The sequence below is a fragment of the Rhinopithecus roxellana genome, chromosome 2 (assembly GCF_007565055.1).
Source record: "Rhinopithecus roxellana isolate Shanxi Qingling chromosome 2, ASM756505v1, whole genome shotgun sequence".
Classification (NCBI taxonomy): domain Eukaryota; kingdom Metazoa; phylum Chordata; class Mammalia; order Primates; family Cercopithecidae; genus Rhinopithecus; species Rhinopithecus roxellana.
The window spans coordinates 149,913,514-149,931,283 of record NC_044550.1 but is presented as its reverse complement, the minus strand read 5'-3'; the positions used below and the strand labels follow the sequence as shown (position 1 = coordinate 149,931,283).

Genomic DNA, 17,770 nt, shown 5'->3' with positions numbered 1-17,770 from the left:
AAGAGAGATGGCAAAGATCTGCCAATTATGTCTCCTTCAATCATAATGAAATCTTAATTGTAAACTAATTTCAAAAAGTTAATAATCATTAGCTTTTCGAAAGCTAACAGTCATAAGCTGTCTTAAAATCAGAGGTGAAATGATGGTTCAGATCACAAAAGTATGACACTTACTCACATTCTAATTAATTATTTAATCTAAGTATTCCATTGCACATGTGGGGTAACTGAGGCACCACAGATTATATTTTGTTTGTTTGTTTGTTTGTTTTTAAAGATTTGTCTATAGTTAGACAGGGAAGCCAAGGTCATAACTACAGCCAGAACTGTAGAGGCTAGACATCTATGAGGTATAATGTATTCTATTCAAACTTTGTGTGAAATGTTATATTTAACTCACCTGTCTTGTTGGCATCACCTCTCCTTAACTCTAACTTCTTGCAAACCCTTTAAAGCATGGACTTGGCAAATGTCAGTGACCACCTGCCTTCTCTGACCAGGTTAAAAATGCTAGCCGATGCTTGTGTAAAAAAAAGAACACCACATATTGTTGTATTATATGCAATTAGAGATGTTCAGTTATCGCACTTCGGTACCCTTTCCGGGAAAAAAAAAAAAATCTCCAAACTTATAAAGGTAAACATAAGCATGGCATTTTACATTGTACCAACTGAGTAACAGTAAATAGATGAGGTGTGACCACTATAACTTCTTGACCAACTTTCTATCTTGAAACTACACACATCCAACCCTACCAGCTACCATTCCAATTCTACAGGATATTTTCCAGTGAGACAAGCTGTACAATGACCACTCTTTTCAAAACATTCCAGGCCATTTCCATTTTCTTGGATCATAATGTCATGCTTTTTCTCTTTCTGTTTTTTAAACTTTATCCCTTCTTGTACAGATGAAACCAGTCCTTCTACTGACAGATACACAACACTGTTTGCTCCTAAAGGGAGAAAGAAGGAAAAGTAAAAATGTAATGAGAATTCCTTTAGAAAGGAAGAAATGCTTCAACAGAGAATAGTTACAAACAGAATAATTTAACCTAGGATAAAAATTTCTCCTTTAGCCTTTCTTTAAAAAAAAGGAAAAAATAAGTCAATAAAACTTAGTTCCTTTATTTTTAAAATTTTAAATTGGAATCTAGGGGATAATATAATTTAAAAGAGCAGAGGAGGCTTCAAGTCTAGAATGGAATTAGAGGGCTTTGGGAGTAATTTTCTTAATTGAGAAAGTGGAATTTAAAGTCAGGAAGATCTAGGCTCAAATTTAAGCTCAAGTTCACTCAGTTTTCCGAAGTCTATTCTTTCATCTATATAAGATGGTGGAAACATTGCCTAAATGTAGAGTTTTTATGATGTTATGATAATACAAATAATATAGGCAGTATAGTTTCTGGCAAAGTGTGAGTGCTAATAACATGTATGACACCCATCAGGGTGATATTTAAAAATATTTAACCAGTGAGGCACGTGCATGACAGGTTAAAAGAAACACCAGCCATAAACAAATGGTGTAGAGGTAGCAAGGCACAATGACTAAATATCATGTGTTATTTCCACAGTTTATACATCACCTGATTTTGAAAGGAAGATGTCTTACCCAGGAAAACTTAAATCTCAAAGTCTCCTTATCTCATTATTGAATATGAACCTACACAAACTTTTTACTTTGTGATTTGTATCCACATCCAAATTACTCTGTTAGAATCCGATTAAATTATTTTTGTTTTTCTTGGGATCTGACTTTTGGGAGGTTTTAAGTGATATGCTTGTACTTCCCTCCACCTGGAAACCACCTCTCCCTTCTCTGATCTCACCTTGGCTTAGCTCTCCAACACAAGACTCTATGGCATCTGCCCCATGCCCACTACTCTCACTGTTGAGAATAGTATTCAGTATCTGCTTAACTTTATAAAACTTTTAACAAACATTGAATACTCCTTTTTACTAAAGGTGTAAAGACTGTCAAGCTTTGGATTTTTTCTGTTAATAATCAAAGTTTATAGAAATTTTAATACTTACCTAGATATTCTGCAAGGTGATCAAATTCTGGTTTATTGGCAATAAGCTCTTCTTTTGTAGGAATGTTTATTCCCATGAAGCATGGATATTTAATTGGTGGTGAAGCTACTCGAATGTGTACCTTGGAAAGAAATCATTGTACACAAGGTTTGTAACACTATGCGAAATTCTCTTTCATTGTGCAAATACAATATAAAATTGTTTTGCATAATATTCAGTAACAACATACAGGTAATAAACTATTCTTTCTACAAAGCTGCTTCTTGTTTTTTTTCTGTCACCTAATCATGAGGAATTTTCTTTCTCTAGATATCCTACTTCTTATTTGATGTCTTTACATTCCTAGAGCCACTTAGATTTTCTCTTGTAATACCGGATACTTCTGCTTATCTCTTATCTTACCATTTAAAAAAGAAAAATACAATTTACCAGGTTATAACAAAACCTTACTACTACAACAGAGTTGTTTTTGTCTGTTATTTTTATTTTTATTTTTTTGCCTTTCATCAGGTACATTTAAATGGCCATACTCAGTGTCCACATTTCCTTTTTAAACTTTATTAGAATAGATTTTCCCATTTTTGCTATGTAGTCTTCTTAGTATTTAATGGCTGCATCATATTTAATCACTGATATATCAATTTACTAAATTATATTCTCCAACTGGGAGATATTTAAGCCATTTCCAGGTTCTTTGACTTTATTCTTTTTCACTGTTGCAATAAATGATGAAATTATGTTAAACTCTTATATCTATTACATAATTTCCACAGAATTCCAGAGTGAGATGATCATAATCCTAAGCACAAGTATAAAAAAGGCTGGAAAATCATAATCCCAATTATCTTGGAAACTTTCTAAATAAAATGGCATACTGCTTTTCATCCCACTTTCTTCTACAGTGAGATTTTATTTTTGATTTTTCAGAGATGGTGTCTTACTATACGTTGCCCAGGCTGAGACTTTATTTTTAAATTTACTCAACTATTAGTTGTAAATGGCATCTCAGTTCTGTAGTATGAGCTATGAAATAGAATAAGCTTTGAAATCTTAAAATAACTTAGTATGTATCTATATAAAAACATGTTGTACACAATATATACATTTGTCAATTTAAAAAATAAAAATTAAAAAAAATTTTTTTTTCAAGACATAAAGTGAGGCCAGGTGTGGTGGTTCACACCTGTAATCCAAGCACCTTGGTAGGTTTAGGCAGGCGGATGGCCTGAGCTCAGGAGTTTGAGATCAGCATGGGCAACATGGCGAAACCCTGCCTCTACTGAAAATACAAAAAATTAGCCGGGCATGGTGGTGTGTGCCTATGGTCCCAGCTATTTGGGAGGCTGAAGTGGGAGGATCGCTTGAGCCCAGGAGGTAGAGGTTGCAGTGAGGTGAGATCGAACCACTGCATTCCAACCAGGTGACACACTGAGTCCCAGTATCAAGCAAAAAACAAAAGATGTAAAGTGATATTAAAAAATAACTTGGCTGGGCATGGTGGCTCATGCCTGTAATCCAAACACCTTGGGAGGCCAAGGCAGGTGGATTACTTGAGCCCAGGAGCTCAAGACAAGCCTGGGAAACATGGTGAAACCCCGTCTCTACTAAAAATACAAAAATTAGCCTGGCTGCAATGACGCATGCCTATAGTCCCAGAAACTCAGAAGGCTAAGGTGGGAGGATTGCTTGAGCCCCAGAAGCAGAGGTTGCAGTGAGTTGAGATGGTGCCATAGCACTCCAACCTAGGCAACAGAGCCAGACACTGTCTTTAACAAAGAAATTTTAAAAAATATTAAGTCAAAGGTATTACAGTGGAATTGGCTACATGTCTTCAAGTAGAGAAAGCAATCAATACTCCACTGATTTTAAAGAGCATTTTATTTTGTGCTTTTAGACTTTTTTTTTTGAGATTGGTTCGGCTCACTGCAATCTCCACTTCCTGGGCTCAAGCCATCCTCCCACCTCAGCCTCCTAAGTAGCTGGAATTTCAGGTGTGTGCCACCACGCCCCACCCATTTTTTGTAATTTTAGGAGAGGCGAGTTTCACTATGTCGCCCAGGCTGGTCTTGAACTCCTAGACTCAAGCAATCTGCCCACCTCAGCCTCCCAAAGTGCTGGAATTATAGGCATAAGTCGCTGTGCCCAGCCTATTTTGTGTAGTCTTTTTGTTAAAATTTTAGGTTTTTTAAAATTTAATTTAATTTTTTAAAATTTAATTTTACTATTATCTTTTATTTTTGTAGAGACAGGGTCTCACTATATTGCCCAGGCTGTCCTCGAACTCCTGGGCCCAAGCAACCCTCCTGCCTCAGGCTCCTGGGATTACAGGCATGAGCTACCTCACCCAGCCTTAAGCTTTTATATTGAGCTTTTTAATCTATTAAGGATTACATTTAATGTAAGTGTGGCTGTTACATGTTCTCCAAGTTGCTATACAGTTAATCCTAAATCAAACTGATATAAAAAAGTTAATTTATTATATTGAACATCCATTTTGATTCACTACCCTGAATTGCAATTTTATGCCAGTATCTTATTGTTATCTGATGCTTTAGGATATGTTTTAATATTACTTACCTCTTTTGCACCAGATTCTTTGAGCAGTTTTATTATAGGTGAGATGGTATTGCCTCTCACAATTGAATCATCTACAAGAACAATTCTTTTGCCTTTAAAGTTGTCTGACAATACTCCAAATTTTTTTGCAACACCAAGTTGTCTTAACCTCATGTTTGGCTGAATGAAGGTTCTCCCTACATACCGGTTTTTACACAGCACCTCCACATATGGAAGTCCACACTGATAGAGAAGAAATGAAAGGACAATGAGGAGCAATACACAGAACAGGCAAATATTAGTACTCTAGATTGTGTTGCCACCAGAATATTCACGTGAAATTTCAAAATAATTTTCCTTTATTATTTGGAAAAAAGGCAAAGAGAAAAACCACTAAACAAAATATAGTTGGTGGAAAAACCAATTCATTTTGCGAGGACTCATAATGTTTTTGTCTTAAACATTATTCCTGTTTTGAAAGATAACACTAAGCATATGAAGACATGACAAAGATTAAATCACTGTCAGAAAAATTCATTATTCAAAATGATAATTTTTAAAGAAATGAATTAAATAAATTAAAACCAGTAGACCAATGAGATACTTTTTAGGGATAGGAGGTAATTAACCCATTTATCAAGGTAATCTTTTATAAAATGTATGCATATTAATTATTTTAGAAGCTAATAAAGTATCGAAGGTAGTGAATATTGGATGTTATACCCCAGGATTACTATAGTTATACAATCTACCTGGTTATGAAAATAAAGCATAACACTGACAACATTATGCTAAATGAACATAAACAGCTTTATTATTACCCATACTTAGTAGCAAGCAAATATTCCAGTGACTTGTGAAGATAATTCAAGATAATTATTACGTAAATTTTTCCACTGAAGTCAATATATAGTTGATGAACAGCATGGGTATGAAGTGCATGAGTCTACTTATAGGTGGATTTTCTTCCATCTCTGCCACCCCTGAGACAGCAAGACCAGCCCCTTCTTTTCCTCTTCCCTCCTCAGCCTACTCAACGTGAAGACAACAATGACGATGAAGACCTTTATAAAGATCCACTTTTACTTAAGGAATAGTAAATATATTTTCTCCTCCTTATGATTTTCTTCAAAGCATTTACTTTTCTCTAGCTTAAGTTATTGCAAGAATACAGCATATAATACATATAAAAAATATGTTAATCAACCGTTTATGTTATTGGTCAGGCTTCCAGTCAACAGTAGGTTATCAGTTAAGTTTGGGGGCATTAAAATGTATACACAGATTTGACTGTGCAGAGGGCTGGCACCTTTAACCCCCAAATTATTCAAGGGTCAACTGTATATTCATGATATTATCTTTTTAAAAAGAGGGGGGCAAATTTCTGAACCCTTTAGTGAACGGTTTTTCTTTTCAGTGAACCTTTTAGTGGTTTTCACTAAAATAGTGCCATTGAGTAAAACGCCTGGAAAATAACGCTTGTAAACAAACCAACATTAACCACCAAACCTTCCTTTCTCCTTAGAAATGTTGATGAGTTTCTCTTTATAGGCAAGGATTTCTTATTCCACAGCTAGGAGAGCAATTCACTGCATGTTAATTAAGAGAAAATACCTTTCCTGCATAAGCAAGAGCAGCAGGCGTAGCAGATTCTGGAACAGTGCTGACCAAATCTGCATCCACAGGTGCTTCAATCGCTAGCTGCTGGCCACAACGGTATCTTACTGTATAAACCATTTGGTCTGGTGTGTTTGTAAAAGGAGAGAGAGTATTTTACTTAGCATAATATAACAGTGTTATTCTAAAAAACTAGTGCCAGAATTCTATAGATTACGAGTATAAAAAGAAATGCAATATATACAAAAATATGAATGTGGAAATACACAAACTAGGGAATTGAACTGTGTGGTTTTAAAAAAATTTTGACCCTTCATATAGATCTAAAAATCATAATCCTTACTCCTAACAAAAAACAAAATCCAAGAGTCAAAAGGAAGTGAAAAACAGTGATCTTATGACTTGTGGGCTCAGTCCGATATCCACAACATATAACTATGTGCCTTCGAAGAGCCAGGTAAGCCTTTGAGGCAAGAATTGCCATATTTCAAGGAGACAGCTAAAACATTTATATGAATATTCAAAGAAAAGAAATCTACTTACCTTCAAACATACTGTCTGGTCTTGCAAAATAAACATATTCAAAGATACAAAAAGCCATTGGGTTTCCTTCAGACCTTGATATAATATCAAGAGTTCGGACATTATGTCTGGATATTTCCACAATTTCTCCAGGCAAGACTTCACGGTAATATCTTGGGAAACAATGTTAAAGAAAGAAGACTTTTAATAAACTAGTCCTTAAGGCTGATGAAAACATTAATTATAAAACACATAGAGTACCTTCCCTTAGAGAAACAATTGATTCATTCAATATAAAATCTAGAAGTGGCTTTTTAAAAAGTGGTATGTCTCCTGCAATGATTTCTGTATAATCTCTCTGTAAACTCTAAGTTCTAGTATAGAATTAAAAAATTAAGGGCCCTAAGTTGTATTGAATTTTAAAAGAATAAAGTATAAAGAAAACATTTTCTCCTGGCTTATTACATTTTTCTATCATAACTATCTCTCAGTGAGGAAGTTCTTCCTTTCTAAAGTAAGTCTCTATGTTCATATTGTACTGTAAAAAGAGAAAAATACATAGTATCCTGAAGGAATGCCAGCGTCAGAATTAGAAGCTATTACAAGAACATTAAACTCAATGCAACTGCTGAACATAACATGCATAAGAAAATCCCTTTATAAACATTTTCTATCAGATATCAGAAGGAAAACTTTCAAACTTTCACGTAAATAAGAAACTGTGTCTAAAAAAAAATACTTTTCAACGTGGGAAAAGATAATATGCCAAATAAGGTAAAACTTACCTTGCACCGATAGATAAGAAGCTACAAGATTCTGAAGACACCACCCATCCTTCTGTTTCTGATGTTTTTTTCTCTGTAAATCACAAATCAATTCAGTTAATGGATTCAAGACATTTTAAGAGGCTATTTCAACAGAACAGCTAACACTAAATAAATAAGTAAAAAAAATTCATAGAATAACCATTTCTATGGCTTTAAGAGCACATGGATCCTCATTTGACTTGAGCCAAAGATAAAATAAATGATCTTCTAAGGTTCCTTCTAACATTATGATTTCATGGCTAGAAAAACATCTTGATAAAAGTCAAAAGAAACCACTAAAATCATACTGCAGAAATGAAAAAGCTAGGCAAAGGACATGAATAGGCAATCGAGACAGGAAAAAATAGGAATCTCCATTAAAAACATTAAAAGGGACTCATCCAGCCGGGTGTGGTGGCTCACACCTGTAATCCCAGGACTTTGGGAGGCTGAAGTGGGCAGATCACCTGAGGTCAGGAGTTTGACACCAGCCTGACCAACACGGAGAAACCCTGTCTCTGCTAAAAATACAAAATTAGCTGGGTATGGTGGCGCATGCCTGTAATCCCGGCTACTCAGAAGGCTGAGGTAGGAGAATCACTTGCATCCGGGATGCAGAGGTTGCAGTGAGCTGAGATCGCCTCATTGCACTCCAGCAGCCTGGGCAACAAGAGCGAAACTCTGTCTCAAAAACAAAACAAAACAAACAACAACAACAAAAAACAAACGGGACTCATCCTCAGAAGTACTCAAAGAAACATACTTCAAAAAGGAAGAATACATTTACCATTATTTCATTACTTAGCTCCCTCCCACCCATCAACTCTCTATACCTAAAGATTTCAGGGCTTGATAGCAGTACGACAATAACTGAAAAACATTATGAAATGATATTCCTTCTGAAGTTTATTACCTTTGTCATTTATATCAGACACTGGAATAAGACGACCAATGCATAAGGGACGATTTCCATAAGGATCTCGTACTGCATAAATAACATCTCTGTGCATTATAAGCAGGGAGTATGCTGTGGGTGCTTCCTTCATCAAATTTTTAATCCTGGAATTAATTAAATAATTGAATGAATAACTTCAGTTATAAACATATGCAAGGCAAAACTCTCCTTACTAGAGCTCCAAGTTTAATCCAGTTCTCTGCTTACCTGGCTACCCAGTCTGGGGTGTCATCTTGTTCCTGAGGAGGGGTATACGCCAGTAACTGGGTAATCATTTCACTATCAGAACTTGTGGACAGACCAATACCATGACGCAGAAGCTATACAGAAAAAAAGAGAACTTTAATCATCAGAGGGGAAGCTCCACCCCACCCCAAACCCAGTAGCCAACCATAATGGAAAGAAATAAGGCATTCTGTGGATGTCCAGCTACGAAAATCCTGCACCCCACTAATGCAGCAGTCCCCAATATTTTTGGCACCAGGGACCGGTTTAGTGGAAGACAATTTTTCCATGGACCAGGGACAGGGGATGGTTTGGGAATGATTCAAGCAAATTACATTTATTGTGCACTTTATTTCTATTATTACTATATTGTAATATATAATGAAATAATTATACAACTCACCATAATCAGTGGGAGCCCTGAGCTTGTTTTCCTGCAACTAGATAGTCCCATCTGGGGGTGATGGGAGACAGTAACAGATCATCAGGCATTATACATTAGCTTCTCCTAAGGAGAGCACAACCTGGATCCCTTGCATGTACAGCTCACAACAGGGTTCATGCTCCTATAAGAATCTAATGCTGCTGATGATCTGGACAGGAGACAGAGCTCAGGTGGTAATAGTGAGCAATGGGGAGCACCTATAAATACAGATGAAGCTTCACTTGCCGCTCACCTCCTGCTGTGTGGCCTTGTTCCTAACAAGTCACAGACTGGTACCAGTCCCTGGCACAGGGATTGGAGACTCCTACACTAACGGTATGTGTATACTAATAACGGATGACCATGGCTGGAGGCAATATAGGAAATCTAGAAGGTTTTCAAGCAGGAAAAAAAAGTGCTTTAAGAGATGTATAGAAAAGCTTTTGCATACTAAATTTGAAGGCATGCAGACCTGAAAGTGGGTAGGGGATCTTGAAAATTTGGTTTGTGGGTCTGACCTTTTCTACCCTCAACACTCTTGATGAACTGGGTATATTCCTATAAAAGTAGTACACTACAGTGTTAACTTTCAAGCTGGGTTTGTTAGTGATCATAATGGTGGCTACCCATCCTCACTGATTATTACTGATAGAAGAAAGGAATCAACTGTATTGAACAATGAAATGTAGCAGATGCAATAAATATCGTTTGAGTGTACTCTATGATAATTACAAAGTTCTGAGCAAGACTGACCAGGACAAGGGCAGCCCCATGGACATGCACAGATTGAGTCTGAATGGGCACTACAGAACATTTTCAGTAGGGAGCTAAAAGTAGAGATGAAGTTTAGCATCTGGGTAAGGGGTAATGTCAGGAAACAGTGAGTTAGTGGTTATCTCTAAGTGGTGAATTTTAAAGAAATTTTTACTCCATATTTATATGTTCATGATTGTCTGAATTTTTAAATGGACTATACATTTTTTCATTTGGGGACAGAAAAGCACAATAAGGTCATTATAATGCCTACAAACAGGGCTGGACAAAGCTCTAGGAAATGTCTAAAGACAGAACTGAAAATAGAATGACAATGAATGGTACAAAAGCCTGGTTTCTAGATATTTTTGACCCAGCAATTCATTATTATTCAGCTTCTGTAACTGTTCATCATATGTGAATTGCCCAGCTCTAGAATGCTTATAGGATGATGGGGCATGTGGGTAACCATCTATTACTAAATATCACCAGGTTCTGAGGTTACCAAATCAAGATTATTGGGAGCTAATAAACTGAAGAAATCAACATTAATTAATGAATGCCTGAATGGATAAAAGGAAGCTACTAGGAATGAATATAAAGACAGGCAGTTTAAAAAAAAAAAAAAGATAAAATGAATGAAAGCATAGGAACAAATTTGACATCATTAGCACAGAAAGCTCCAAACAACATGCTGTGAACCAAGAGTTTAAACACTCTCTGTCCCTTTTCCCATACTCTAGTTTTCTGTCATTGTTTCCAATTCATTTTTTTCATGTCATCTCCAAGTTTCTACTCCATTTTATTTTTATGCCTTTGTGATATATAAGAAGAAATATATATGTTGATTTTTATCCTGGTCTTTCCTGGTACATAGCTCCTAAAACCCTTAGAATTGCCAAAATGATAGGTGTCCTTTTGTATGCTGTTGAGATGACCGGTAGCTAGGGGTTCCTACATAGCATCAGTATGAGGGCTGGTTGCCAGGGGAATCAACCAGAGGGTTGGAGCTTCCAGCTTCATCCCTGGACCCCCAGGGAAGGGGAGAAAGGCTAAAGGTTGAGCTGATCACCAGTGGCTGATGATTTAATCATTCATGCCTACTTCATGAAGCCTCTGTAAAAATTCACAATGACTAGGTTCAGGGAACTTCTGGATAGCTGAACACTTGGAGATGCCTGGAAGGTGGTGCCCCTGGAAAGGGCATGGAAGCTCCATCCTCGTTCCCACATATCCTGCCCTTTCCATCTTTTCACCAGACCGTTCTTCTGTAGCCTTTGTAACATCCTTCATAATAAACTGGTAAATGTATACAAAGTACTTTCTTGAGTTTTGTGATGTTTGAAACCAAAGGCCGTTCCAGGGCTGTTGCAGGAACTCCCAATTTATAACTGATTGTCAGATGTACCAGAGGCCTGGACTTGCAACTAGCATCTGAAGCGGGGGACAATCTTGTGGGATTGAGCCCTTAACTTCTGGAACCTGACTTTACCTCCAGGTACTATCAGAATACAACTGAATTATAGGATACCCATTTGGTGTCCTCTGGAAAACTGGCTGGTATAAGAAACCCCCCTATTTGGCCACAGAAGTGTGCTGAGTCTGAGAATAGGAAAAACAGCTTGGTTTTTCTTATCTCATGCAAGCTTTGTACATAGCAACAGAGTTAAAGAGATAGGAAGTCCATAAACCCTAATTTCTCTATGTTTCCAACCATAAATCAACTCTCCCAAATCTCTAAAGCAGTGCATTCAAAAAGTGAGTCTAAAATGCGTATTCTCACCCTTGTCTCCAACTCCAGGGGACATCTTACAATCTGGAATTGTAACAAGTACTCCAGATCATTCTGATGCAATTGTTTGTTGCAGTTAAGTAACAGGTAGCAACAATTAGAAAATGCCTTTTACAAAGATCCTTAACTTTTATTCATTAACCCATGCTAATCATTTAAACAGGCTCAGGGAAAACAAACAAACAAACTTACCTTTTTCCTTAATCGAGCAGCATTTACCAATTCGCCATTATGTGCCACAGCTATCTTCCCATGAAGTGTTTCAACAACAAAGGGCTGACAATTTTCTAATTCACATTTTCCTGTAGTGGCATATCTTGTGTGTCCAATTCCCAGATTTGAAACATATAATTTTTTCAAATTGTCTTCAGTAAAGACGTGATTTACAAGACCCATTCCCTTGAGAAATCAAAAAGTGCAACTTAGAAAAAAACAGACTAGTACTGCTAGTAATAAATGCCTCTCTTCTCTGCTCAGCCAATCCAAATAAAGACAAAGAAGTACATTTAATTTCTGTGTTTCAGAATTCTAATCTAAAAAAAAGGCCAAAAACAAATAACCTAACTGTAAGAACTGTGAAGCACTTACTTAAAAAAAAAAAACTTTATTGAGGGAAAAGTCACATAACATAAAATTAACCATTCTACAGAGAAAAATTTAGTGGCATTTAATACCTTCAATGTTGAAGCACTTGTGTTTCATAAGATACTATTCACTAAAACGTTTAAGAACAGATGTACTAAGCAATAAAATTTGTCAAGCATAAAAACTAAGATTTGCATTAAACAAATCAAAGCATCTTAAAGCATTTAAATAAATGACTCCCTATTTGAGTTGGTCTTAGGCAAAAAATTGTCACTGGGGAAGAAATACATCCTAATTTGACAAATGTTAGGATATAAAGTTGAAAGTGGCTGATCCAAAAAATATCACTTTTGATTGCAAATTATTTATTCAAACACGCCCCCATATTAATGATCACCTGTCTTTTGTTATCTTTGTCATCCCATTTCTTTCACTTTTTAATTAATTAATTTATTTTTTTGAGACGTAGTTTTACTCTTGTTGCCCAGGCTGGAGTGCAATGGCGTGACATCGGCTCACCGCCATCTCTGCCTCCCAGGTTCAAATAATTCTCCTACCTCAGCCTCCCAAGTAGCTGGGATCACAGGCATGCGCCACCACACCTGGCTAATTTTGTATTTTGAGTAGAGACAGGGTTTCTTCATGTTGGTCAGGCTGGTCTCGAACTCCCGACCTCAGGTGATCCTCCCGCCTTGGCCTCCCAAAGTCCTGGGATTACAGGCATGAACCACCACACCCAGCCTGTCATCAAGATTTCTTTCTTTCTTTTTTTTTTTTTGAGACGGAGTCTCGCTCTGTCGCCCAGGCTGGAGTGCAGTGGCCGGATCTCAGCTCACTGCAAGCTCTGCCTCCCGGGTTCACGCCATTCTCCTGCCTCAGCCTCCCGAGTGGCTGGGACTACAGGCGCCCGCCACCTCGCCCGTATTTTTTTAGTAGAGACAGGGTTTCACCGTGTTAGCCAGGATGGTCTTGATCTCCTGACCTCGTGATCCGCCCGTCTCGGCCTCCCAAAGTGCTGGGATTACAGGCTTGAGCCACTGCGCCCGGCCAAGATTTCTTAAAGTTCAAATTTACCTTGTGTGATTTGAATGTTGGCACTGAACTCCCGTCACTAGTCACAATACCAGCACTCTCCTGACCCCTGTGAATATAAAAAGATACTAGCTGTTAAATCTGCCAATTGATAAGCTTCTTGAAGAACTTTATCAAGCATACTTTCTCGACAAGCATCCATGAACTTAGTGTGACAACACATTAAATGCTACTTGTACTAGCACTACTCCTATTGATGATGCTGATGATTAGCAATCACAGCAGATGACAATGTAACAATTAGATATCTAATTCTAACTAACATGTCCTAAGCATTTTACGCTGTAAAAATAAATAATTTAAAACCTATTGGAACCCCAAATATACTTTAGGCCTTGAGAGAGATATGACTGTGATCCAAGTCACATATGGTTACAACTTCTGTTTCTCAGACTATAGATTAACTCATTTTCTAATTTTTCTTGTTCTATACAATGACTAGAGAGAATTAAAAGACATCAGAGACGGCCAGCAGTGGTGGCTCACGCCTGTAATCCCAGCACTTTGGGAGGCCGACACGGGCAGATCAGGAGGTCAAGAGTTGGAGACCATCCTGGCCAACTCTCGACTAAAAATACAAAAATTAGCTGGCCATGGTGGCACACGCTTGTAGTCCCAGCTACTGAGGAGGCTGAGGCAGGAGAAACGCTTGAATCAGGGAGGCGGAGGTTGCAGTGAACCAAGAAGAAAAAAAAAAAGACATCAGAGATGATAACATCCTGCCTTCTCAAGTGATGACCTCTGTTAAAGATTAACTTCTAGGCGGAGGCGGGTGGATCACAAGGCCAGGAGACTAAGACCATCCTGGCTAACATGGTGAAAACCCGTCTCTATTGAAAACACAAAACATTAGCCGGGTGTGGTGGTGTGCGCCTGTAGTCCCAGCTACTTGGGAGGCTGAGGCAGGAGAATGGTGTGAACCCAGGAGGCGGAGCTTGCAGTGAGCCAAGATCGCACCACTTACACTCCAGCCTGGGCGACAGAGCAAGAATCCATCTCAAAAAAAAAAAAAAAAAAAAAGCCGGGCGCGGTGGCTCAAGCCTGTAATCCCAGCACTTTGGGAGGCCGAGACGGGCGGATCACGAGGTCAGGAGATCGAGACCATCCTGGCTAACACGGTGAAACCCCGTCTCTACTAAAAAATACAAAAAAACTAGCCGGGCAAGGTGGCGGGCGCCTGTAGTCCCAGCTACTTGGGAGGCTGAGGCAGGAGAATAGTGTGAACCCGGGAGGCGGAGCTTGCAGTGAGCTGAGATCCGGCCACTGCACTCCAGCCTGGGCGACAGAGCAAGACTCCGTCTCAAAAAAAAAAAAAAGATAACTTCTGCTTTGCTGTCCTGCATAGACCAAATGAAAGAAAACCCATTAACAATTACATCCTCTGTAAATATGTTAAAGGTACCCTTCCCCAAAAGAACCACCACCTATAACCAATCAAACTGCTGTAACTGGGTGCTAACCTTGTATAAAAAATGTTGTGATTCTGCTAAAAACTCCTGTCTGCCTATAGAAATGAAACCTTAACTTTCCTACTTTGCAATGCTGACTCCATTCCTTGGAGTTGGTGTTTCCAGGTGAGTCATCCTCAAACTTGGCGCTTGAATAAACTCTCTTTAAACTAGATTCTGATCCTTTTATTAGGTTGATAGCATGAGTGATCTAATTTGGCTTTCACAACAATCCTATGAAGTAGGTACTATGATTACCACGCCCATTTTACAGATAAACACACTAAAGCAATAGAAAGGAAGTTACTTTCCCATTGCCAAACAGACAGCAAGTGGTACAGCCAGGATTCGAATACAGACAACCCAACTGCAGAATTTATGCTTCTAACCTCTACACTTTATAACCTCTAAATAGGGTTTCAACAGAATGAGTATGTAGATATAAATTAAAACCTCCAAATATAACAGAGGCAAAATGTGTAGTTGGTACTGAAACTATAACCATTTTTTGTGCCTTTCTGCATTTTCCAAATGTTCTCCAATAAATAGCACTTTTATTTTTTTATTTTTTTTATTTTTTTTGAGACGGAGTCTCGCTCTGTCGCCTGGGCTGGAGTGCAGTGGCCGGATCTCAGCTCACTGCAAGCTCCGCCTCCCGGGTTTGCGCCATTCTCCTGCCTCAGCCTCCCGAGTAGCTGGGACTATAGGCGCCCGCCACCTCGCCCGGCTAGTTTTTTGTATATTTTAGTAGAGACGGGGTTTCACCGTGTTAGCCAGGATGGTCTAGATCTCCTGACCTCGTGATCCGCCCGTCTCGGCCTCCCAAAGTGCTGGGATTACAGGCTTGAGCCACCGCGCCCGGCCGCACTTTTATTATTAGAAAAAAAAAATGTTGTTTTTGAAAACCCTCTGCTGACCAGGCACTCTTTCCCATGTCTGTGTCTCATTTCCGGCATTAGTGTTTTTAAGTGGTGATACAGAGAAAACAGCCAAAATCTAGACTGAAGGTAGGGCAAGACATAGTAAAGACTAAGAGCATCCATACCACTGTGCAGTATAAACTCTCATAAAGGTTCCAACTGCTTTACAATTTTTAATAGTTCTGAATAAGTGCTATAAATAGTAGATGTTTATTGACCAATTTTTGTTCCAGAGAACATATATATCAGAATAGAAACAAAAAGTAAACCTCTTCCATATGTGCCTGTAGACTTTAGTGGCTGTTAATACATTGATTTATTTGGTAAAAAGGAACCTTTTTCAAAATTATATATTGCAATTGTTGCAGCATTTTATTAACGAGAAAAACTATAACATTAAATACGTTGCCAAGTAAAACTCTAAAAAACACTTGGCATGATCACAGCTCAGAGCAGCCTCAAGAAATGATTTTATTAAATGCATTAAATACTGAAAATAGATATGCATAATACTATATACCATATGGGACTAAACAAATTATGACTTATGATTAATTTTATTTAGTGAAATGCTATGGGGTCTGTAAGTTAACCAATGTTAGAGAACTAGGTGATTCATGTCTGTGGAAATATATTATTAACATTGGTTATAAACCTCTGGGAAAAAACCTCTGCCAACCATTTTCAAAACAATTTTTAAAAATCAACAATCATTTGGTAAAACAGTAAATTATGAAAGAAAAGAAATACACAAAAACCAGTTTTCTTTCCCTTTTGTCTCAAGGGTAGTTCTTCCTTCAAGCTGAAATGAATATGGTTAAAAATAATTTAGGTCCAGGCTTCTTTAATCACAAAGCCTGCTTATTTGGCAGTTTCTCAAGTTACTCCCTCAGGCAGCTTGAACCAGTTAAACTAGATCCTTTCAGCTCTTCAGAGCTTATTGACAACCAGCCGTCTGGTTTCCTAGGAAACAAAACCTTGGCTAGAAATAGTGAATCATTTCCAGGTCACTTTCAACATGGAGAGTGGAGCAGGAAAGCACTGGACTGAGGAGGAGGTTAAAGCTTTGCTAAGTGTCTGGGCAGAAAAAAATATACGAAAACAACTTTATGGAACACTAAGAAATAAAGGAATATTTATTTACATTGCTAAAAGGCTGCAATCATTAGGAGTATACAGAGATTGGAAACAGTGCCGGGCTAAGTACAAAAATCTCAAATATGAATACAGAACAGTTAAATATGCCCATAATTCTGGAGACAGCTCTAAAACTATGAAGTTCTTCCACGATTTGGATGTAATCCTGCAGTATGAACCTGCCACACAATTTACAGAGGAAGATGCAGATGGCAGGTACCTGGAAACGCTCAGCCCAAGTACAGCCCCAGAGACCACTGAAGGTAAAAAAAAAAAAAAAAACAACAAAAAAGTACTCTTTTGTTTTTGTTTTGTTTTACAGTTTTACAAACTGTAAAAGCTCAAGACTTCTGAGGCCGTATGATAAATGTAGACTGAAATATCAAGACTGAGGAAAAAGAACCAATTTATTATGCTATTTTGCACAAGGTTAAGAATTAAGTTTTTTAAAAAGAGGTTAAATATTACCACTTTAAAAAAATCTGTAAAATACAGAAAAAGCACATTACAATGGCACCGACTGCTAGTGCCAACTGCATGTGATGTTTCTGAAATATGGATTGGGTTCTAAAAATTGTTTAAGTTTTAATTTTGTAAGAGTGGCAAAAAGGGGGAAAAAATCAAAAACATTGATCAACTGATGTTTTTCCACAGCTCCAAACAAGAACTTTCTCCTTTATTTTGTTTCCATTTTCCTAAATTGATAAATAAAAGCACATTTCAAATAACTGTTCAACACTATTTCATTACTTGTTTCGAAGAACAGCTCCATTTCAACAATGAAGAACAGCTCCATTTTAACAATGAAGTATCACCAAGATGTAATAGATTAAATGATCTGAGACTAAGTGATTTAGAGGAGTTTCTTGACGCACTGTGTTGTTAAACCCAATACTGCCAGGGGCG

At 37.7% G+C, this 17,770-nt stretch overlaps 1 protein-coding gene across 1 annotated transcript in view; it reads right to left on the bottom strand.

Moving 5' to 3' along the window:
- Positions 1 to 267: 267 nt before the first annotated feature.
- The window catches only part of PPAT (phosphoribosyl pyrophosphate amidotransferase), a 42,879-nt gene continuing 25,376 nt past the window's right edge, over positions 268 to 17,770 (bottom strand). The window contains exons 2-11 of the mRNA XM_010355231.2: positions 13,342 to 13,408; positions 11,875 to 12,081; positions 8,696 to 8,808; positions 8,447 to 8,592; positions 7,513 to 7,585; positions 6,749 to 6,900; positions 6,203 to 6,330; positions 4,610 to 4,831; positions 2,033 to 2,153; positions 268 to 954 (exon numbers count right to left, since the gene is read on the bottom strand). Coding sequence (XP_010353533.2) covers positions 758 to 954; positions 2,033 to 2,153; positions 4,610 to 4,831; positions 6,203 to 6,330; positions 6,749 to 6,900; positions 7,513 to 7,585; positions 8,447 to 8,592; positions 8,696 to 8,808; positions 11,875 to 12,081; positions 13,342 to 13,408 — 1,426 coding nt within the window. The 3' untranslated portion in view covers positions 268 to 757. The remainder of the gene's footprint in view (positions 955 to 2,032; positions 2,154 to 4,609; positions 4,832 to 6,202; positions 6,331 to 6,748; positions 6,901 to 7,512; positions 7,586 to 8,446; positions 8,593 to 8,695; positions 8,809 to 11,874; positions 12,082 to 13,341; positions 13,409 to 17,770) is intronic.